The 22617-nt window shown below is 41.0% G+C and overlaps 1 protein-coding gene across 5 annotated transcripts; it reads left to right on the top strand.

The window, feature by feature from the left end:
- Positions 1-938: 938 nt before the first annotated feature.
- Positions 939-21965, top strand: lpin2 (lipin 2). Of its 5 annotated transcripts, none has more exons than XM_020109609.2 (20): positions 939-1161; positions 7264-7464; positions 9348-9443; positions 10672-11030; positions 11115-11222; positions 11324-11450; positions 11535-11868; positions 11961-12060; positions 12211-12398; positions 12795-12888; positions 12972-13041; positions 13145-13237; positions 13326-13408; positions 13615-13762; positions 14174-14322; positions 16195-16281; positions 16687-16839; positions 17717-17831; positions 18611-18714; positions 19017-21965. In XM_020109609.2, the coding sequence occupies exons 2-20, from the start codon at positions 7273-7275 to the stop codon at positions 19159-19161; spliced, it is 2745 nt and encodes a 914-aa protein (XP_019965168.1). In that variant the 5' UTR covers positions 939-1161; positions 7264-7272; the 3' UTR covers positions 19162-21965. The 5 variants fall into 5 exon arrangements, with proteins under 5 accessions (XP_019965168.1, XP_069368048.1, XP_069368047.1 ...); XM_069511947.1 differs by having other exon boundaries at positions 944-1161; positions 10675-11030; XM_069511946.1 differs by lacking the exon at positions 939-1161 and adding an exon at positions 1172-1420.
- The last annotated feature ends 652 nt before the right edge of the window (positions 21966-22617 follow it).

Raw genomic sequence — 22617 nt, 5'->3', positions numbered from 1 at the left:
TATGTACCGTTTGATGTGCTGTTTGCAAGCTACAATTGTCAGTCATTACAGGATTTTGTGGGAGAGGTGGAGCAGGTAAACCCTGTTGACATGTAGAGAAGCACAAGAGTGACCACACACGTGACAGTTGGAAGTGGCTCATTCACGGCCCTCACAACAAAAGAGCATAATTGACATAATTGTCATACTTGGTGAGATCTTTCTGTTTAAACTAGTCATGTGAGTGTCACACACTTTCAGAAGAAATGTGTTGTAAGTGGAGGGAATGTTTTGTTTCAGGTACAACAGAAGGAAACTGTCCTGCAGAGTTTTGTCTGGGGCTGTGTATCTAACCAACAAGTTAAACACGAGGTCTGCTCTCTCTTCCAGACGCTCTGTGTTGTAATAAAGCACCTGCTTTGGAGACGTTTCCCTTTGGCCTTACATAATCTAATGTAAACAGCTTATAAATTGAGTAATTTGATAATTGCACACACACAAAAAAACATCTAATGGATTTGGAGGATTAATGGCCTATTAGAAAACTCATAGTGCCTTACCACAAGCAACACATGCTTTCTAAGATCCACTATAATATGTAAGGACAAGAATAATTGATCTTAAAGGTTCAGTGTGTAGAGTTTAGAGACATCTAGTGGTGAGGTTGCATGGATAGATAGATAGATAGATAGATAGATAGATAGATAGATAGATAGATAGATAGATAGATAGATAGATAGGATGTGGAAAGAGAACCTGTGGCAGCCTTAATAAAAACTCAAAAGGTGTTTAGTTTGGACTACTGAGGACCAGCTCCTGGTGTAAATATAAAACTGAATAGATGATCACAAACAGGAGTGAACACATCTCCAGGATTATTATATATTTGAATCATTTGAATCATTTGAATCCACCAATAGTTCCCTGTCTCCAGAATCCTTCAGTCTGGACCTTTAACCCTTTAACTGAGCCCCGGTGACAGCAGCTGTGCGGGCGCGCCGCCGCCGCTGCGCGTCTCCCTGTCCCGTCAACTTGAGCTCGCAGCTCCCCCGCCGCGGTGGTCCAGGCTCGGACACGTCAGGAGGCTTCCCAGGAGTTTCACCGGGCACAGACATGGGGACCCACTGAGGACACCACGGCGTCCCTCACCGGCAGCATCCCCCCGCTGAAGCAACCCGAAAGGTAAACGCTCGTTTCCTCCGCAGCTGTTTGTGATGGTGCGGTGTTTTTTCTCTCTCTCTCCCTCTCTCTCTGATTCCAGCCGGCTAACGTTAGCTAGCCCGTTCGCTGGCTAACACCGTTTTAGCCACGATGGATTAATTCAAGTCGGACTCACGGTGATGGGGTTTGAGATTCATTCATCACACAGCAAACGAGCTGCTCCACATTTCAGTGGAACCGGAGAAGCGGCAGCGGCGGCTCTCACCGTTTGCTGTTAACGGTAACGTAAACCCGAAGCTAGCCGAGGGTTCACAGACAGCTAGCGGAGCTCCGGGCTCCATTCATCTAGAAACGTCCACTATTCACCAGCTCCACTGCTTCGTAGCTTTAATCTGCAGAAATATCAAACTGCGACGAAACGACACTATTTTTAAATTGATCGTTTTCGGTTTCTGTTCTGTTTGTTTCCGTGATTTTCCCATTTTTACGAGTGCTGTTTACCGGCGACTCTCGAATCAAGCCGTGTCAGCTTTAATGTGAAATTAGCACTTTTTATCCACAACACCAACATCAGACTGACGTTACATGTCTGCGAATGTGTCCGAAGCTAGTTAGTTAGCTCGTGTGAGTTACAGGAGTGTGTGTTGTTAACAGTGCTGCCACCTCAGCATTCACACCACCACAAAACAACTTGTAAAACACACGTAGTTAACACGAAGATTAGAATGAACATCACTTCTTTTAGGCTTTTAATGTAAATGTGTGATGTGAGATATCCTCACTGATACTGTTATTCAATCACAAACACTCAAGTGAGCCCCCCCCCCCCTTCAAGTAGGTGACCTTACAAAACCTTAAATGAGCTGTTATGACACGTGTGAGCCTTCAGACCACTTTACTGGAGTCCCAACACAACAGCCTGTAAATCCAGTCATAACAGCCCAGTTCTTGTTCAGAGTGTTTTTCAAAAAGGTGTAAAATAAGATTAATTGCCATTTAGAGGCTGGAATTGGTGGAGGTGTTGACCCTGAACTGTCTTCACTATCAATTAATCGATGTAATAATCTAGTTATTTTCCTGAATGTGCATTTTGTCTTTAACGTCAGTAAATAGGTAGAGGATACATGTTAAAAAAGGTCATTTCACTAGCTTGTTTTAATCGAGAACTTAAAGTGTCAATTCCTAACATTTGATAAATTAGAAGCTGAAATAGACTACAATGATTAATTGATTAAAAAAAATGTTGTCAGGTGATAAATCAAATAATCATCCTGTTTCTAAAGCAAAATTAGATTAACAGCGACACTACATCCTTCAAATTTAACATAAAATTGAATTAGTATATCTCTAAAAGGGTTTCAAGAACGATTGAACATTATTACCATCATCATATTAGGATTTATTGCAGGGCTAAGTATACCTAATAACCTGGCAGATGTTTATACAGTTAACTTTTCAATCTAACTGCCTCAGTCTGGGATTTGTCTTGTTTTTACAAAGTGAGTCTGAAGAAGACTGGCTAAACAAATCTATTTGTTCTACTATTATTTAACCAAAAAACAAACACTTTCTCTCGGGTTGTAGCCTCAGTCCTTCATGGCCGAATTCATTGACCCTTTTGGTTTTTTTATCCCCAAATTCCAACATTTGGAAAGTTGTCTTAACACAAGCATTTGAATAGTTGAATCGATTTCAACATTCCTTTTGAAAATGGGTTGTTTTTTTATTACTGTCCCGCAACCCCAGACTGTTTGTCTTTGGCAGTGGTTGTCATGATCCGTCTCACTCACATAATAAATAGGCTCATTTCATGCAGTTTGGTGTAACCTAATGCTTGAGAGTGTAACATGAACCTTGTGTGGTCTCGTTTAGTCGCAGGACTCAAGGCTTTGTCACCCACTGAAGGAACTGTGCTTGAGATTCACACACGTAGACCATAATAATCAAGTTAGAGTGAAATTAGAACCATAATACTCATGTGCATTATGTAGTACAATGTTTATTCTGTCTAAGTGTATTAGGTCAATGCCGCAACTCATTACAAGTCATGTTATTTTCACGTCTAAAAGGAAAGTATTTTATAAAGAAATTGACAAGAGCCATGAATGGAGAAAGAACAGACACTAACACAGGACGACGATGAACCAACAGCGCTCTTCTCAGTGGGCCTCTGTTTTCACTGGTTTTGTTTACAAAAGGCTTAGCAGATGGGAGAGTGGGGATGAGGCCTTTATGAAGGAGCCTCATGAATTATGTTTTCTCATGAACTCACTTGGGAGCTAAACCAGGCAGGAGGATGATGGAATTCGCACCACAGAGAATGTTCTGATGACAAAAACATATCTGAATTCACCACTGCTTGGATGACAGTCACATGAATGTATCCACTCTAAACAGATATGATTAAATTAGCACTTAGGCTAATTTTAGTAAGCTGTAGTGTTATTTAAAGAATTTCTGAACAGATTATCCCTTTTGATAAGCAGGACGTTTTCAGGACTTTCACCTGTTTATCTTTGCAGTACTATGACCGGGATGTCATAAAGTTCAAGGGTAGAGTGCGACATACCAACAACTTGTAGTAGAGTTCCACTGCACTGAACACCCCATTGGTTGACTCCTGCAGCCACTTGCTGTCCACCTCCCCTTGATTAGTCATGCACAATAACAAGCACACGCTGCAACAATTGTACCGAACATGTGACTGACTGTGCTCGAACATCATGTTGCAGAGTACGGCTCGGCCTTTTTCCCTGAGCTTGTGCTCTTATCAGGGAAAAACACTGTTCGCAGGAATCAGCTGTCCCTTATCAGCCCCGCACCGCCACCTCAAAGAGGCCATCCCATTGGCTGGAGCGTTGTGTCACGTTAGATGGCAGGAGCACAAATGCATATCCTACAAAGTTTACCCAAGAAAAGGATGACAAAGTTTATGACACTGTTGCATAAACTCCATCAGTGTGAGATAGAGTATCAGTATTTATGCCTGGGAAGGTATATTCCAAGGATAAGGTGGGCTACATTTCAGATTGGCTTCAGGATGGCAGTGAGTCGTTATTGTCATAATCTAAGGGAGGAAAACACTGGTTCCAGTGGAGTATCCTGATGTGGGTAAAGTATGAAGAGGCCGAGATCATGGGGGGACAGGGAGCTGCTGGGAAGCAACACAGAGGACAACACAGACACCAGTGAGCAGGATGAGTCCTCTTCTCTGAAGTCCTCTTGGTCTCTGGTGAGTCACCATGAAATTCAGACAGTCACAGCTTCAGTTAGAGGGTCAAGGTGGGCTCAGGTGTTATAGCTACTTGTGTTTGCTTCTACGTCTGACACTGTCAGAATGAAGAAATCATTAGAAGCGGTTTAAGTACGTTGGTCGCCTCTGACTGTTCCAGATAACTGAATACTGATGTCTTTCCACACAGCTCCTGCACAAGAGAGCTTTTATAGAATATTGAACATTATATAATAACCATTTTTAGCCTTGTTGTTATGACAGACTTCTTCTGTATCTCTGCACTTAGTGTTCACACTGTGCCAGACCACGATTCAAGAATGTAGCACATCCTGCACCTCCAGTGTTATGCTGTGGTGTTGTGGTAAAAGTTATATTAATTACATAACTTGCTTACTAGCATAAAGTACTTATATATTCAATGTGTTACTTTGCCACATGGGCACCCATTACAGTGGAAGTGGCAATGGAAGTAAATTTGTAGCTTCTGTGTTTTACTTTTTTTTGATGTGTTGTTGTTTGGTGTGGGTTAGAGTTTCTCCCATGAATTGTCTTGAGTGGTTTCAGGCAGAAAATATTTTGATCAAAGTCTTAATAAAGATGGATCCAGTTTAATTGTTTCTTTCTTTTCATCTTCTTAACCCTTGATGTAAACAAGAAATGTGTTCATTTAATTAACACTTTACATTAATGAATTTCACTCAAGCAGTCGTGATGTGGTTTTATAGCATTTTGAATTTGTTTGTAATCTGTCATTTGAAGTTTCCATTCATGCTTGATTTGAAGCCTAATCATTTTTTGTTGTAGGTTGTCACTCACATCAGCTCATTCCACGTTAAACAGCGTAGCATGGTCCTGTGTTTACTTTTCACATCCTGAAACCTCTCTCTCAATGCCTGAAGGAGTTTTGCAAACTCACAGGCGTATTCAAATGTCAAAGCAGACGTTTGTTGTAGCAAAGTAGGAAAATATGCGCGTTTTTTCAGTTGCACTTTTCACAGTATGCACAGACTTTACAAGACTTTCCTGTAAATTGTAGCTTCATTTAATTGTCAGGTATGTTGTTGTTGGAGTGTCAGCTCAGGTTAATATTCTGGCACAAAGAAAGCGTTGCCTTGTCTCAGGTGTAACAACGACCATTTGGGGCCATTTCTTTTCAGATGTAAGTTGCAACAACATCAATTATCTTCTTCCATCGTCTGTTTTTTTTTTTTTTTTGCCATTTGGTATGCCGCCTGCAAAAGCCTTCTAATGTATCTCAGTCTGGGGTTGGTTTTAGCACTCATGGCTCTCATCCATATACTCTATAACTACTGTTTGATATGATTCTTGAGTACATGATAAATTAGCTTTGTGATGTTTGAGTCTGTTGTGGAGACTGGACTGTGGCCTAATTTGTAATGTACGGTTTTAGGGAATTTGTTTTTTACCTTTCTTATAACAGTACAATCTTCTTGTATTGTTTTAGTAGAGCGGTCATCCTCTAATCAGAATCGGTTCGATCCTAGTCTTCACCATCTGCATGGCGAAGTGCCCTTGTGAAAAAATACGGAACCCTGAAAGTGCTGCCCATAGATGCACTGTATGTATGTGTGTGTGTGTGTGTGTGTGTGTGTGTGTGTGTGTGTGTGTGTGTGTGTGTGTGTGTGTGTGTGTGTGTGTGTGTGTGTGTGTGTGTGTGTGTGTGTGTGTGTGTGTGTGTGAGAATGACAATAAACTGTACTGTAAAGTGCTGTGAGTTGTCATCAAGACTTGAAGCACTATATGAATACAATTTACCATTTAAGTTAAGAGCCTATTTAGAATTACTTCTCCACTTTCCCTTTCCTCCATGTTTGTTTGTGTTGCCTTTATGTTGCCATCCTGCCTGACTCCTGCTTTGTTTAAAAGAACGTAAAGCACAGTCCAGATGACAGCTGTTGGTTTGAATTAGGTTTGTTGATAGTGTTTCTTGTCACCCCCCTTACCCTTTAACGTTCTCTACACCCCTGCACTCAGCTCACTGCTCTCAGGTCTGTACTCTGAACTTAAGGTCAGTGTGACAATTTTAGGTTACATAAACCATGTGAAGTCAGCGGGTGACTGTTTACAAACCCCTTTTTAATTAGACCCTGAACCAAGCAAAACCAGACTTGTGTTTGCTAAGTTAATAGTTACACACACTCTGCATCACACAAACAATCTAGTAAGAAGCTACAGGAAGGCTGGAAAGTTTTCATGATTATCTTTTAGCTTGGACAGTTTGCTTGTGAAATTTACAGTCTCATAATCTGTTTGTCCCAAGTGACAAAAAGTGCTTTTGATAATGTGCAGAGTTTATTTAAACCAATATAAGCATAGCCACAGAACATGTCTTGGCTTGTACTGTTAATATTTGACTTACTTAGCAGAGGGTTGTGAATGTAAACAGGAAGTCAGCTGCTTTCATGGCAGCAGGGCAGTGGCAATGATGTGTGTGTGAGGTTGTCTCCTCACATTGTTCCAGGCCAGCCGTCAGCTCCCATCTCTGATGTTGCTCATGTGGGACAGCAGCCAGTGACGGAGTAACAGTGGTGCTCTGGCTCAGTCTGTTTGCAGGTCAGGAGATAACAGACACCACAGGGCAGTCAAACAGGCAGTGAGGTAGCTGAGAGATGAACACAAAAGACAAATGATATAGCCTAACTGTCCGGAAGAAGATACTTAAAAGAAAAGGGAACAATGGAGGAACTGTGAGGGGGCTAGGGAGAAAAAATAACGACGAAAATAAGAGATTTGAAATTTAATAAAAGAAGACTGATAGATTCCATGACTTGCTAGAGTGAATACTATCATCTCTGGAATCTTCCTAAACAAAACACCCTCATTCAGCCCTTCCCATCACTAATATTCTGTTCTTTCCCTCCCTCCAGGCGGACACCATGAACTACGTGGGCCAGCTGGCAGGTCAAGTGCTTGTGACCGTCAAAGAGCTGTATAAGGGCATTAATCAGGCCACATTATCGGGCTGCATCGATGTTGTGGTTGTCCGCCAGAGAGATGGCACGTACCAGTGCTCACCCTTTCATGTGCGCTTCGGCAAGCTGGGCGTACTTCGCTCCAAAGAGAAAGTTGTAAGTAAAAATTTGGTTTTTTTGCATCTTTTCCCTAATATGTTTACTGTTGAGCTTCATAGAAGAAAGAAAAATGTTCTGCACATATAACATTCAGCAAGTCTTTGGCTGGAAGATAGAGAGAATGTCCTGAGCCATTCTACACCCTCTGATAGTAGTTGTTTCAATATTCTTCCCTAGAGATATGATGCAGTTTGTCATGGTTGAGGAACAATGGTTATATTTTAAACCCTTCTCACCTTTGGCGTAATTGCTGGGTAAGGAGGGCCGTTTTGAGAAGTAGTGTATTAGTACATGTTACAGTTTTTAAATGTTATATCTACTTGGATTGTTATGGTGGAAAACTGCATTGGTATCAGTTAACACAATCTGAGCGAATTGAGGTTACTTGCTTTATATAAAGCTTCAAAATTCCCCTTGGTGTTTAGTTGGTAATTTTTAATGGCTAAAATTAGAGATTCTAATTTAATGCGTTTTCACACTAACATCCCCACATGACAGTTGAACTTGTCCATGATGTCTTATCTTAGAACAGCGTTTGCTCTGAACTACAGAAAGCTTGTTTTACTTGTTTGTGGACCAGCACGGATGATGATTTGCAGGGGACCGACACCTTCCCAGAATGCTGATGGGTTTAGAAGGCAGGAATGAATGAATGGTTTCTATGGCAACAGTTCCACAACTTGAATGTGTGAGACAGAAAGGAAGCATGGGGAAGGAGGTCTCAACAGGGACTGTTTTGTAACAACAGTATGTGTATGGATGAGTTTTTGAAATCACTTGTCAGATCCTCGAGTGCTGCTGCTGCTTTTAAGAAGTTACTGGACCAAACAAATCCTCTTAAATTTGTTCCTCACAGGCAGATATTTTTAAAAATTAAGAAGTGGGAAAAGCCTGTAGTCACCAGCCAAATGCTAATTGGAGTTTGGCTGTTGATGGTGTGTTTGTTCCCATTCAGCAGTCCTTTCTGTTGGCAACCAGACATGTTTTAAAAACAAACATGATTGAAAAAGTTTCTTGAAAAGTCACTGAAGTCACTTTGTGCAGTCAGACAGCAAAAGCCCAACACTTCGCCTTCATTTCCAGCATTAGCAGCCATTCATTGCTTTGTGTAATTCTTGTAATCCAGCGTGGTGTTGGCACAGCCACTATTCAGCCACTCACACAGTGAATGTAACCTGTCACTGAGTGTGGAGAGGTTGAAGAGGACCCTCGTTTATTCTGTCTCATTATTAATTAGGTATTGAAATTCCCAGCCATCACTCACCTCACATAAATTCCCCTTATCAACCCTGAGGAGGTGAAATCCAATCACGAGGAGCTCAGAAACCTCACCAGCCTGGGTTTCTTCATTGGTATAAGATGAGATACAACAGGTGGACATTGGTTGAGAATTAATATTGATGATTTGGTATCAGGTTTTCAGACTAGGCATAGAACTGAAGAGTCAAAGTCTGCCTCCTATGTAGTCTCTGCCAGACGTGAGCTGGTTTTTGCTTTTGTGGTGTCAAGTTTCTGAATGGCCTCAGGTCCACTGGGGGTTTGCATGGCAAACACTAATAGCCCTGTTCTATTGGCTGGCTCCACAGAAAGCAAGCCCAGAGGACCGATACACTTATTAGGTTTTTGAAAAAAACTTTGGCTGCAGTAAGCAGCACAGTTCTTCTGAAGCTGACTAAATGTTGGAAGTGTATTAAAACAATCTGTTTTCCAGTCAATTGAAAAGGCAAACTCATACTTACAGACAAATATTGATTAGACATCTTGTAAACACAATTTTCACTGTCCTATTTCTTTATAAAGATTACTTCACAATTACCTTTACAGTGTCAGTTGTTGTGTTAGCACAGTGTCAGTTTGAACGTTGTGTCAATTTCTTTCAGATTGACATTGAAGTGAATGGAGAGCCCGTAGACCTGCACATGAAGCTTGGTGACAATGGAGAGGCCTTTTTCGTCCAGGAAATGGAGCAGCTGAATGTAAGCATCTTGTGAACTACACAGTGGGGTTAGGACCACCATTTTGATTAATAAACATATACCATAAGAGTAGTTTTGTAACTTGATAACACACATTTGGAATTTCTTTTTTTGTATATTTTTAACCATCATAGCTAACGTTGAGGGCAATATTGAATTATTTGTATCAAACATCAGCAAAAACTTATTTCCTGGTTTTTATTTATTGTTATAATTGTTCATTAGACTCAATACCTTTCTAGAATGAGACTGTAATGAATTACAGCATCTAGCTATCGTCACATTGTCCAACATATGAAATAATTACTCCACTTTTGTGCAGCTTCTGCATTTGACATGTGACCTATTGCTCAAGCTTTCTGAGTTCCTGTTGTGGCAGCTCAGCACTGACTGCCACCCTGTTCTACAGGACTTGAGTCATGGGCCTCAATGCACTGACAGAAGGAGCCATAACATACCACATTTTGTTTACAATGGTATTTGAGGGCTCATGGGGATTATTATCATAGTTCCATAAATAGGAATCTTTTGTCTTTTCAGGTGTTCCTCACACAGGATTAAACTGTTTCTGACAGCTGATGCAGCTTGTTGCTGCAGTTGGTACTCATTAGTGGTTGCTGTTGTCATTGGAAATATATTTGAGGTTCATGAACATTGAGTCTGTTTCCTTTTACTCCTTTAAACTTCTTTGTGTTTGTTTAACTTTTGGTCTTTGACTCTGACTTATCACCTCAGTGGCTTTAAAGGTCCAGGCTGAAAGATTTAGGTGAAAGGTAACTATTTGCATAGATTTAATGTAGAATAATCCTCATGATGTTTTCACTAGTTAATTTTTAATTTCTAAATTGTATGAATTGTAGTTTTCTTTACCCCAGAGAAGGCCCTTTATATTTAAATACTTTATATTTACATTGAGGGGGTCCTCTCTACGGAGGCTGCCATGTTTTTTTACATTAGTCCAGACTGGACAAACTAAACACCTTTTGAGTTTTTATGACAACTGAAGCTACCACAAGTTCTCTTTCATGTTTGGAAGGGGAGGGTGAGGTGAGGGGTGTTCAGCTGCAACATGTTATTTCAACACTAGATATCACCAAATTCTACACACTGTACCTTTAAGTGTTGACTTATCCTCTGATTCTTGGGATGAGTTGAGCTCATTTGGTTTGCTCTTGTTTAAAACCCATCTTAAGCTTCACATTGCTGCATTCTCACCTTGATCCTTTAGCAGATTGTCCCAGCCCACCTGGCCACCTCCCCAATTCCCACTGAGAGTCACCTTTTCTGGATCTCGGAGGTGGAGCACAGGTCGCCAAAAGATCTAGAGGATGACCCAGCTGACCCCGAATACCCCCCTGAGCCTCCTGCTCCCAGCACCATGGCCACAAAAAAGAAGAAGAGGCGGAGAAAGAAGCATAAGGGAGACCCCCGACGAGAGGAGCTGACCCCACCCATGTCAGTCACTACTGCTATTGCTGTCAACGCACCTGCTGCTACAACTGCTGCTATGTCTAGCTCTGGGCAAAATGAAGAGATCTTTGAGATGGACCTGAGCTCTGACGAAGAGGCTGCAGCACATGTTTCTAGGTAAGTTCAGTTCTTGTTACTGTACCAAAGATGTGTTTAGAGACGGGTTAATTATTAAGTATCTCTCGCAACCTTTGATTTTAGGTCGCCTTCAGTAACCACAATGCGGGACATTGACCCAAAACTACCTGCAGCCAGACACAACCTTGATGGCTATCCAATGTCTGATGGGGACTGGCCGGCGGATGACAGGTGTGTATTGGCATGACTTCACAGCCATCAAGAAGGGTGTGAAAGAGAAACATTAATTGCCTCTGTCTTATTGATTGATTGAATTTTATCTTCCCCTGCAGAAATTGTTTGTCACAGGCCTTTTCCCCAAAGAGTGACTCTGAACTGGTGGTCAGGCCTTCAGAGTGTTTGCTCAGAGCCGAGTCCCACATGCAGTGGACCTGGGGAGAGTTTCCAGAAACAACCCGGGTAAACACTCTTCTTCACATGCGAACATAATTCTTAGTTTTATCATCTAGAGGTAACTTTTAATTTCTCATATCCAACCTCCAGATCCCCAAGAAAGAGAGACTAGAACCACTAAAAACAGTGACCATCACCCCGTCAGAGAATACCCACTTCCGAGTCATCCTCAGCTCTGAGGCTATGGAGAATGACACAGAGATCGAAAAGGAAGATGGTGCCTCCTCAGTGTGTACCATTGTCAAGCCCGAGCCACGCACCCCTATCACCACAGTAACACCAGTTAATCATTTCGCATCTGTCAGCACCGTAACCTCTCTGAGTCCTGTAACCCCCACTGAGCCCCTGGATGTTCTGCCACCCAATGTGACAACTTCCACGCCATCCAACAGCCAACAGAGTGATTCACCCTCAAAGAAGAAAGGCAAGATGGGTCACTCTCTCAGTCAATTTTCCTATGTTATCACTGATAATGAAAGTCCAATAGATGATGAATGATTTTATTTTTAAATGCAGGTGTCCCAAAGAGGAGCCAGCATCAGGGTCCCGAGGATATCTACCTAGATGACCTGAATGTACTTGAGCCTGATGTTGCTGCAAGATATTTTCCCAAGAGGTTAGCTCATGAAAAAAAGTCCCTAATTAATTTTACAGCCTGACCTGTTTCAATTAAAAATACTGTGCTAATTTTAAAACTGAACATGGAAAATATACCTCCTCTGAAGACGAGTATGACACCATGTGTTGTGCTTCTTTGTCATTCCAGTGAGGCTGAGGCAGCCACTAAGCACTGGATGGACTCGGAGATGCTCTCCGGTTCACAGTCTCCTCAGTCAGTGGGTAGTGCTGCAGCTGACAGTGGGACAGAGTGTCTGTCTGACTCAGCAAGTGACCTCCCAGACGTCACCCTCTCTCTGTGTGGAGGCCTCACAGAAAATGCTGAAATATCCAAAGGTATAATAGAAAAACACTAAAAAATGCAGCCTTAACTGCACTAAGTACTTTATGCAAGAGAGGAAGTCTCTACGTCAGCCAGTGGAGACATGGAGCTAAATTTAGTGTAAACCTATGAGGATACTGTATTGTATCAGAAGGTGTTTAGATGCTGGTTGAGGCTCTTTATATAAATTCAAGTCCCTCTTTTACTAGAACTGAATCCCATCATACTGATTTTTTTGTGTCAGTGAATTAAAAAAACATATACACTCTACAAAACCAGCTTCTCTACTTGGGGGAAGAAAAAGTTTCCTGACCTTTCTTTGTGGCTAAAGTAAGATATTATGGCTCACCACTGCTGACCTTTTTATCTGCCGCCTTTAATTAATGTTCCTCTCGCTTCTGTGTTTGTAGAAAGGTTCATGGAGCATATCATCACCTATCATGAATTTGCAGAAAATCCAGCAATTATAGATAACCCCAACTTGGTAGTAAAGATAGGAAATAGGTAAGTAAGCATTTAATTAATTTCATGAATGAAATTGAATGTATATGGTCAATATTTGACTGTAAACTATTGTTCGTCATTAGATATTATAACTGGACGCTTGCTGCCCCCTTGATTCTAAGTCTACAAGCATTTCAGAAGAATTTACCAAAGGTAACAGAGACATTGTTTATGCATTGTGCTGGACAGACTGTGTACAGACAGTCTGTACCTGTGCAGCATTGTAGCTCATCATTAAATGTCTTTTTTATGCAAGGCTACAGAGGAGGCCTGGGTGAAGGAGAAAATGCCAAAGAAATCAGGTCGCTGGTGGTTCTGGCGAAAGAGGGCAGACAGTACAATCAAGCAGGTGTGAGCAGGTTTATTTTTTTAGAAAAGCACTCTGTTTTTTTTAATCCATTCTTGCGATTTCTTAATTTTCTTAAAATGTTTTACAGTCAGAAACAAAGATGGAAACCAAGGAGGAGTCTCATTTGGAGGAGGAAGGGCCCTCCATATCGCAGGAGAAGCTGTCCTTACCGTAAGTGAAACTAAAGGTTTATTGTGTTTATTTATGTGTCAAATCAAGTGAAGTCACCTGATGAGGTCTAAGATTATAAAACAGTAAACATTAACCCATATGTTTTGTGTACAGTCATTTTACATTGGTCTTTAAACATTGACTCTTTAACTAGTTTATCAGTCAGTCAATAATACATGACCTTAACTTTTGTTGTTTCCGTTTAGACCTAAAGCAGGAGACTCATCCAGTGATGAAGAATCAAAGGAGGTGAGTGCTGCATCCTGTCAAGAAAGACTGCAGCCAGTAGATGTTCCACATCACACCAGCCCACACACGTACAGGAAGTCACTACGCCTCTCTTCTGATCAGATAGTAAGTACCTTCTTACATATGAGGTTTTATTTCCTCAGAGTCATGTTTCGGTTTAAAGTTTCATTATACTTCCATTTGTAAATTAATTTGAATATAATTAATTTGAAATACAAATGTGATTGATTTTCAGAATAAATTCTTGATCAGATTACACAGTGGATTGCAAAGTATTCTTTAAAATGTACAGGCACTTAAAAATGTTTATTTGGTAGCATAGGGCTCCCTCTGCTGGCAAACTATGAATTACATGTGTTTGCTCCACTAAGAATCTGTAGGGGGCTCTGAAGACCTGTTCATGATCATTTTACTGTGGCATAGTAATTCATACTTGAGCAAAGTGCACTGTTTTATACACACATTACTGAAGGAATAAACTGTACATCTTCTGTCTCTGCTTTCCCGTGTTACCAGGCCAGTCTGAAACTGAAGCAGGGACCCAATGATGTTACTTTTAGCATCACCACTCAGTACCAGGGTACGTGCCGCTGCGAGGGGACCATCTACCTGTGGAACTGGGACGACAGAGTCATTATCTCTGACATAGATGGTACCATCACCAAGTACGTGGGATCAAATCATTCAGTGTTTTTACAACCTTTATAGAAGTATATACATATATCAGACGTGGTATAAGCATGAGCCAAAATCTTACACTATAAATTATATATACATATATATGTCCAGCCCCAGTCCAACTACAACTGACAGACAGTCAGAAGCAAAAACATAAAGTGCATCACAGTGTAGTTGAACATTAATAAATCAGATCATCTTTTGAGTGTGAGTTCATTGTTCCAAGCCAGAAAAACTATAGTTTACTACTGGGTATTGTATTGAGATATTGTACATTTTCTTAATGGAACTGTTGGGGTTTATCTTGTTTTTTCCAGCTTAGTGTTCTGCATCAGATCTTTGTTCCATTGGTATTTTGATGGAGGGGTTACCTCTTTCCATTTAAATAAAATTGAGCATCTAGCTAATAAAGAGGAAAAGCAATGACCTTCTGTTTATGAGCAGGGAGACTGGAAACAACTGGAATTTAATATACACCAGCACTGTAAATTATAGGCTTACTAACCATAAGCCTTGGAAATGGCATCAGGAAAGGAAACCCAGAAAGGGGCATGTTTTGGGCAAAACCACAGCATATGGTCGCTGGTTGCTGGCATGTGTTTGCACCTGTCATATATAATCCACAGTGGTTTTATTCCTACTCCAAGTTTAACAATGATACTGAACTACTGAGGCTTTTTCCAGTTTTTCCAGAACAAACACATCCGAACAAAAATTTTGTGATTGTCAATATACCCCTGCACATTGTCTAGGGTTCATCAGGTCCCCATAAGTGTGTGGTATTTCACTCTGATGCATCACATCAGTTGTGAATAATATTAATATTAATAAATCTTAAAGTGAATACCGAGACGTGTGTAAATAATAAATCTGTTACTCACATCCATTTCTTGTAGAAGGTTATCACACTTTTAGTGTTTTATATAGAAAAGCTAATTTTAGATCAAACCGAGAGAAGTACCTGTGTAACATATAACGCATCACAGGCATTTTATCACGGTCTGTAAGAATCTATATTCCAGGAAAGGAAGCAATTTGCGCGTTAGCAAGCATGTGTTAAAGTGCAATGTTGTTTTAAGTTCTTTCCCTGCATGCTGTGACAGAAGACCTCTAATGTGAGCGCTGCAGATGGAAGCCAGTGATGTAAAATGTAACACAACAGTGGAGAAGTTGGATCATGTACAAATACATAAGAAACGAGGGAGCATAAATTACTTTTATTGATAATTCTACCTTCCTTATATATTTCCCCCTTTTTTTTTTTGCAGTTTTCTTTTTAACACCGTGGACGTGTTCAAGTCCCTCTCACACAGCAAATATTAATCAAGAGCATTATGCACCTCTGCTTATTTTAATCTTTCTAATTAGCTTTAGGCCACCTCTGCCTCATTTGTCACAAAACCGATGTCTGCTGCTTATTTGACGCAGACTCTGCGGTTCATAGGTGGTCAACATCAAACAGGTCCACACTGACTGCAGCTTATTATCTGTGTGACCCTTTAGGGCAACCTGTGACATGTGGCTTTTTCTAAGTGAAGAGCACAGGGGCTGTAATGAGCCCATTTACATTTCAGTCTGTAAGCACACACCGTCATAAGCTAAGGTTGACATGGCTCCTCCCCCGTGGGCCAGTAATCCTCATTAGCGGAGAACAGTTCACAATGTTCTCTATTTATGATGGAATGGTTAAGTAGTTATGGTGTTTTATGTGACATCTTTTGGACAGTCTCTGCTACAGATCTGCTTTTTTTCATCAACGCTCACGCTTTCTCTGCCTCTTCCTGCTCAGTGATTTGGCAGATGGGCACATCCCTGTCTTTATATCAATAACCTTTGTGCATGTTTGTTTAATGCTTTAGGTCAGATGTGTTTGGACAGATCCTGCCACAGCTGGGGAAGGACTGGACTCACCAAGGCATCGCCAAGCTCTACCACTCAGTGGCTGAGTAAGTGCACAACAACACTGATTAATCACAGAGGACGGATGAATGACTGGTCAATGATTAGTATTAGCACTGTCTGGATATGATCCCCCTGTGTGTGTGTGTGCGCGACTCAGTACTTTTCTCCAACACTTAAATCTTGACCTGTCTCTTTCTGCATTAGTCTTTCAGAAAGTAGAACATTTAATACACACAGGAGGAAATAGGAAATAGTGACCGTGGGCAGTAATAAGAATTGGAATCTTTCCTCCGTGCGATTATCATCGAGTTTCATGTGACTTCTGCACATAAAAACATCCAGAGTCGCAGATCTAATTACAGGGCTATTCTTAGTAGTTGCTAATGATGGTCATGATATTGAAGTGTATCCACACAGCCGTTAATGAGCACCACTCTGCCCTCTGGCAGGAACGGCTACAAGTTCTTATACTGCTCAGCTCGGGCTATTGGCATGGCGGACATGACAAGAGGTTACCTGCAGTGGGTCAATGACGGAGGTACCATCCTGCCCAGAGGACCTCTCATGCTGTCTCCCAGCAGCCTTTTCTCTGCCTTCCACAGGTATGACCACCTTTTTTCCAGCGTTCTTTCCTGGTTCAGACAGTTTTAAATTTCTTCTTCACAAGCCAGGAATAGTTCAAGGCATCACCTTTTGGATGTGTGAGTGACATGTGCATTAATTAGCTTGTTAGACTAACGATAACTGCAACTTGCTGATGTCTGTGTAGCATTCAGCTGCGGATGATGCAAAAAAATGTCCATAAAAAATCAAAGGAGCTCATATTTCAGTGAATATTGAATATTTCACTAGACTCTGCAACAGATGTCCAGAGGAATTGTGATGTTAAAGTCAAGTAAATTAAACAACACTAAAACACTCACTGGTAGAGCTGCAGCTTTTCAAGGGCAAGCGTGTCAGCAGCTTCTTGGCATCCCCACAAATGATTACACCCAACTCCTCCCCTCAGGCCCAACTATTCACTGACCACACCAACAGTGAATACAGGCTTTGTTATGCAGTAAAGTTCTTTTTATCAATTAATTTGCATAACACGGCTTAAATCGATGCCTTTTCTCAGTTCACCACAAGTAAACAAACATTTTGTTAAAATATTAGTTTTGCTTGATTTAACTACACGTACCTGTAACAGAAATACTTACACCATCCTGGCATTTGGACTGTAAGGAAAGTTTTACTACACTGAGGGTTAAATGTTTTGCATATTTTGGGGTGTGGATTCAAATGTTTTGTCTGTTGCAACATTTAGAAATTATATTTAGGTTCTGGTATTGTGAGGTCACGAGAACAGCAAAATATAATCTGAAGAGACTCTAAGAAAGAGGTTTGAGAGAAATGTAACATGTACTTGGAGATGTTCATGCCCCATTGTAAGGACATGCAGTATGTGTCATTCTAATCATCTGTGTGTTTCCTTAGGGAGGTTATCGAGAAGAAGCCAGAGATCTTCAAGATTGAATGCCTTACAGACATCAAGAACCTGTTCCAGCATAACAAGCAGCCATTCTACGCAGCCTTTGGGAATAGAACTAATGTGAGTTAATGGATGTTTGAAGATGTCAGGACATTAAAGCGCTCGCTTTCAAATGTCAGTGAGCTGTGTTTTCCAGAAGCCAGTGTTGTCATGATGTATCGTTCGATCAACTTGACAATTAACAGACATAAACATATGAAATCAGTGCAGGGCTGAACCTGAGCTGAGGTCACTGGTGGGAGTCAGACATGCTCCCATGTGACTTTGTCTGTGGAAGGGACCTCATGCCAGGCACAGCATCTCATCTTCAGCTGCATAAATACAAACACCCAGATGAAGCAGCGGGCCAGCCGTCAGCCGTCTGTCTCTACCACTTGCCAAAATACATAAAACAAAAAAACCACACACAAACACACAGAGTCTTGCTCCTGCCCACAAAACATTCAGTCAAGAAATATAACCATTACGCACATTAGGTGGAACACGAACAGGAAAACTGTGGTTAATGTGAATAATTCACTTATGTCATTTTGTACCAGTGCGTATTTTATCTGCATGCCTCTTCAAATAACATTATCGACTGCTGTCATTTCCAATGGCTTTTAAAAGCCCTGAGTTTCTGTATTTTTAATATACTCCCATTAAAGGGTTGTTGTGGTTTTCTCTCTCTCTTTTACATGTAAATTAGGTTTATTCAGGTTTTATCTAAGGAGAATATAGAATTATGTGGGTTTTTGTTGCTAAACAACAGAAATGTAAAAGCATTAACTTCAGTTTAAGTCCTGTTCCTTTTACATTTAGATCACATACTGAACACTAAACATAATGTCTCCTCTCAGGATGTGTTTGCCTATAAGGAGGTGGGAGTTCCTGTGTGTAGGATCTTCACAGTTAACCCTAAGGGAGAGTTGATCCAGGAGCAGACCAAGGGCAACAAGTCTTCGTGAGTACAAACATTTATCATTACTCTCTCACTGTATTCTGTTTCATTCCAATGCATTTGATATAACTAATTTCCTTCATTTAGTACGTATAAAGAACGTGTGGAAAAAAGAAATACAATAGACACATTCTTAAAAGAAGAGAAAATCAAAAGGAATTCCAAATGATCTTACCCTTACAGAACTATTACATATTTAGGCCTCGGTGAAGGAACATGTCAGTGTGTAACTCTTAGTGATTTCTGTTCTCTCTTGCTGTGTCTCCACTTCGGTCCTTCATTCTGTCTTCACTTCTCCTCCACAGCTACAGCAGGCTGAGCGAGCTGGTGGAGCACGTGTTCCCTCTGCTGAGCAAAGAGCAGAACGAGGCCTTTGTCATGCCAGAGTACAGCTCTTTCTGTTACTGGAGACAGCCCATACCCGACATCGACCCGGATGAACTGCTCTGATCCAGCACATGTGGATACCGAGGTATACGTATACATGACTTTGCACTTAAACGCATCTCCAGGAAAACACGTGGACTGGAACCTCGACTTCTCTCCATAGTTCTCAGACACGCAACTGTACAGTGAGTGAGTCACAGGAGCAGAGCTGTGAACATAAACTCAAAAAAAGCTGGTGAACTTTAATTACCCTTCAGAGATAAGTGGAAGTTAAATTCAGAACAACTTCTGTTTAATTATCACTGAACATATCTCATCCCTGGGAGACAAGAGTCTAATTGCAAACTAAATTATTATTATTATTATTTCCTCTTGCCTGTGAAGGCAGCCTAACCCGGCAAGCACTCTTTAGTCCCCATCGCTGTACAGGGATACAGATCTTAGATAAATCTCTCTCCTTTCTAACTTCTAGCAGAGAGGATGATCTGCTTTTCAGGGCAGCAGCAGCCCCACATGAGGCATCAGCCTTTAGCACTTGAGTCTGAGCTGCACGGAAGGAAAAACGTTTTCTCATGTTTCCCATTGTCTGAACTCCCTGAGGAATCGAAGTGAATCATTCGAAACATTAAAAGACGTACTGTTAGTTAAAACAGGAAAGAAAATTATCACAGGACACAAGTCATGTGTTGGTAATGTTTTTGCTTTGGGTCCTGTCTCCACACAAGGTTCAGCCTTTGTTTGGAGGATTTATTTTCAGCTTTCTGAAAAGAAATTGAAGTAAAATAGCGAAATCATCCGGTAAATAACAGAGAACAACAACTCTGAACCATTGAAACTCTGTAGAAACAGTGGAACCACCACAGGTGTTCAGTTTTGTTCCTCACACCCTCAACCCTGGACAGACTGGAGTCTTCAGCCCACTGCTGAGGTCTGAAGACCACTTTCCCCTGGAGAGGTTTCAACCTTCGACGTGTTGATATTCCACATCGTAACTGGGATTTACTTTTGCCAACAAGTATGTGAAGAAGTGCTGTTAAAGAAAAGAAGAGAAAATGAAGCAGCTTCATGATTTATTGTCTTGCTGTTATTTTAATGTTCTGTTTATTCAAGCTCTGGCGAATCAGTATGTTTTCTTAACGATGCAGTCATTATTTATGATAATTGATATGTTTAAGTTATTGATTTCTATCGTGATGCCTTTTTGTTGGTCTGAAGAAGGCTTCTCAAATGCAATGTGGAAATATTTCAAATTGTATTTTGTATGTTTGCTCACAGGTTAACATGCACTTAACAGTATCTGCCACGCCTTGCACGAACTTTCTTATTATTTTGTCTTGTATCCTATATTCACAATGATTCCTTGATTTACAGAGAAACTTTCATGTATTTCACACACACATTCCTCAGCAAACCTCAGAATCCGCAGCTTTTGTTTGAGAACATGTGAGTACATGTAAAACTTGAGTTGGAACACGAGGAGACGTAAGAAGAGCTTCAAATGAAGGGTTTTCGTTTGCGACGTTGCCTGTAGGATGACGTGATGACGCAAGTGTGTGTGTGTGAGTGTGTGTGCGTGCGTGTATGTGTGTGCACCTAAGTCACTGAGTGCTGCTGCTGCCGGGGTTGATGGTATCACCCTTTTGTTCCCTTAGTGGTTTCACCGAGACGTATCCAACACACTTAGTCTAAGCTTCACCCAGGGAGGGACACGGATTCTCAACTCAGCCTACGTCTCACCCACGTCCGCTTCTCGTCTTCACAGACGACAGTATGCAATTAACGCAGGATGAGGAGTTGGAGTTTTACCTCTTTGTTGTTCGAACACCACAAACAAATCCGCCGCTCTGAATTATGCTGGTGTGAGTAATTAACGACGGGTGGTTAGTATTTGTTGGTCGCAGGGCAAAATGTAGGAACTGGAGAAGAAAATAGTTGTGGTGCAGAACAGACATGAAAGGAGTATCACAGCCAACGTGTGTGTACGTGCGTGCGTGTGTGCGTGTGTGTGTGTGTAAGTAAAAAGACTAATGCTGTGCCTCTGGTCATCAGAGGAAGAGCCATTGGGTCGTGTTTGGAGATAAACAGGAAATACTTGACTGTGCACAGGAAGCTTTTTGAAGTATTCACTGTTGTTGTGTGTGTGGATGTTTTGGGGAAACAGTTGTGGGCAGATGTGCCGCCCCGCTGACATGGATCTGACCAGTGTGACACTCTGATGATGACATGTGCTGAGGAGGAGTTAGGGTAAAGCAGCAGGAGCGAAGGGCAAAAAAAAAAAAAAAAGCACAATCATTTAGATATTAGTCGTCATAATCTGGCTGAAGTGTTCCTGCGTTCACTCTGTATCACCGATGTTTGAGTGTTTTTTGATTTGACGTCTGCTTGTTCTCCATGAAGTTTGGTGAAGTCAGATAAATATTATAAGTAACTAAATGAATTCCATTCTTTCTATGAAAGTAAAGCATCTTGTGTGGAAGAATCACACTTCATCCTCTATGATCCTGGGACACGTGGTAAATAATATAAATCTCACTGCTCCACAGCTGTGGAAAAACGTTCCAGTATATTTACTGATCGTCACGTTCTTCTGTCTCCGATGCCTTTTTTCTTTTATCGTTTCTTTTAAAGTGTTGTGCAACAGTTTGCTTCGTTCTGTTCGGGGGTTAACGCTCGTTATTTTAACGTGTCTGACCAACAGATACCTTAAGTGTATATGCTGTGTTTGATTTGTATAGAGATGTGGTTCAAAATATGTTTCAAAAAAGAGAGAATCCCTTGTAAGAAGAAAAAGTAATACAGGCCTATGGAAGCTAACAAAGTGTGGCTTGTGGTCATATTTGTATGAAATAAAGTTTCTAACTGAATAACTGTTTCTGTGCTGCACGTTTTCTTTTCTCCGCTCTCTAAAAACTTGATGGAAGGGGAGGACAGGGACCGAGAGAGATCCAGGAATCACTTTCTTTAACGTAGGGTGATTTTGACATTTTCATGAATTTCACAGAGAATAATTTACGGATGTTGATGGGGGAAAAAAAAAGATCTGGCATATCTAAGGTGTGTGCAGTTTGATAGAACTCAACTGCTGAACCTTCCTTGCTCTACTCGCTGCTATTCTAGTTTTTTTAAGAATAAAAACATGAGTTTATTGCAGGTTGATTCCCTGGGGTCGTTTGTTTTATGGAACAATAAAACTATGAAACAAAACCATTAATTCAGTGGACTGTTGTCTGCGAGGGGTTTTTCTCTTGTTTATAAATGTTGGCATGAGGCTGAAATGACGGTTAAACCCACCTCTGGCTTTTACAAGTTTGCTGCTGGGGAACTTTCTAAATCTCATGAGTGAGGAGCGGGGAAATTTGTTTTTCATCCACACCCACTTTACGTAATGACCCAAATGGGTTTTTTCCTCTGTGCAGCTTCTGAAACCAGGTTTGTAACATAAAAAAAGAGCTTGTGTTGCTGAATCCCTTGGTTTTTTTACACATCAATCTCCTTAAGTGTGTTCATTAGTCATTTCTA

This window comes from Paralichthys olivaceus, chromosome 16 (genome assembly GCF_024713975.1).
Source record: "Paralichthys olivaceus isolate ysfri-2021 chromosome 16, ASM2471397v2, whole genome shotgun sequence".
NCBI lineage: Eukaryota > Metazoa > Chordata > Actinopteri > Pleuronectiformes > Paralichthyidae > Paralichthys > Paralichthys olivaceus.
The sequence above is the reverse complement of the archived record's forward strand: the minus strand, read 5'-3'. Positions and strand labels throughout refer to the sequence as shown.

What these genes read in the sequence shown, in the direction of transcription:
- lpin2 (XM_020109595.2), top strand. Translation starts at nt 4,259, where the DNA reads ATGAAGAGGCCGAGATCATGGGGGGACAGGGAGCTGCTGGGAAGCAAC. An exon ending in GTAGTAAAGATAGGAAATAG is followed by an intron (nt 12,889 to 12,971) that starts GTAAGTAAGCAT and finishes GTTCGTCATTAG; the next exon opens with ATATTATAACTGGACGCTTG. An exon ending in ACCAAGGGCAACAAGTCTTC is followed by an intron (nt 18,715 to 19,016) that starts GTGAGTACAAAC and finishes TCTCCTCCACAG; the next exon opens with CTACAGCAGGCTGAGCGAGC.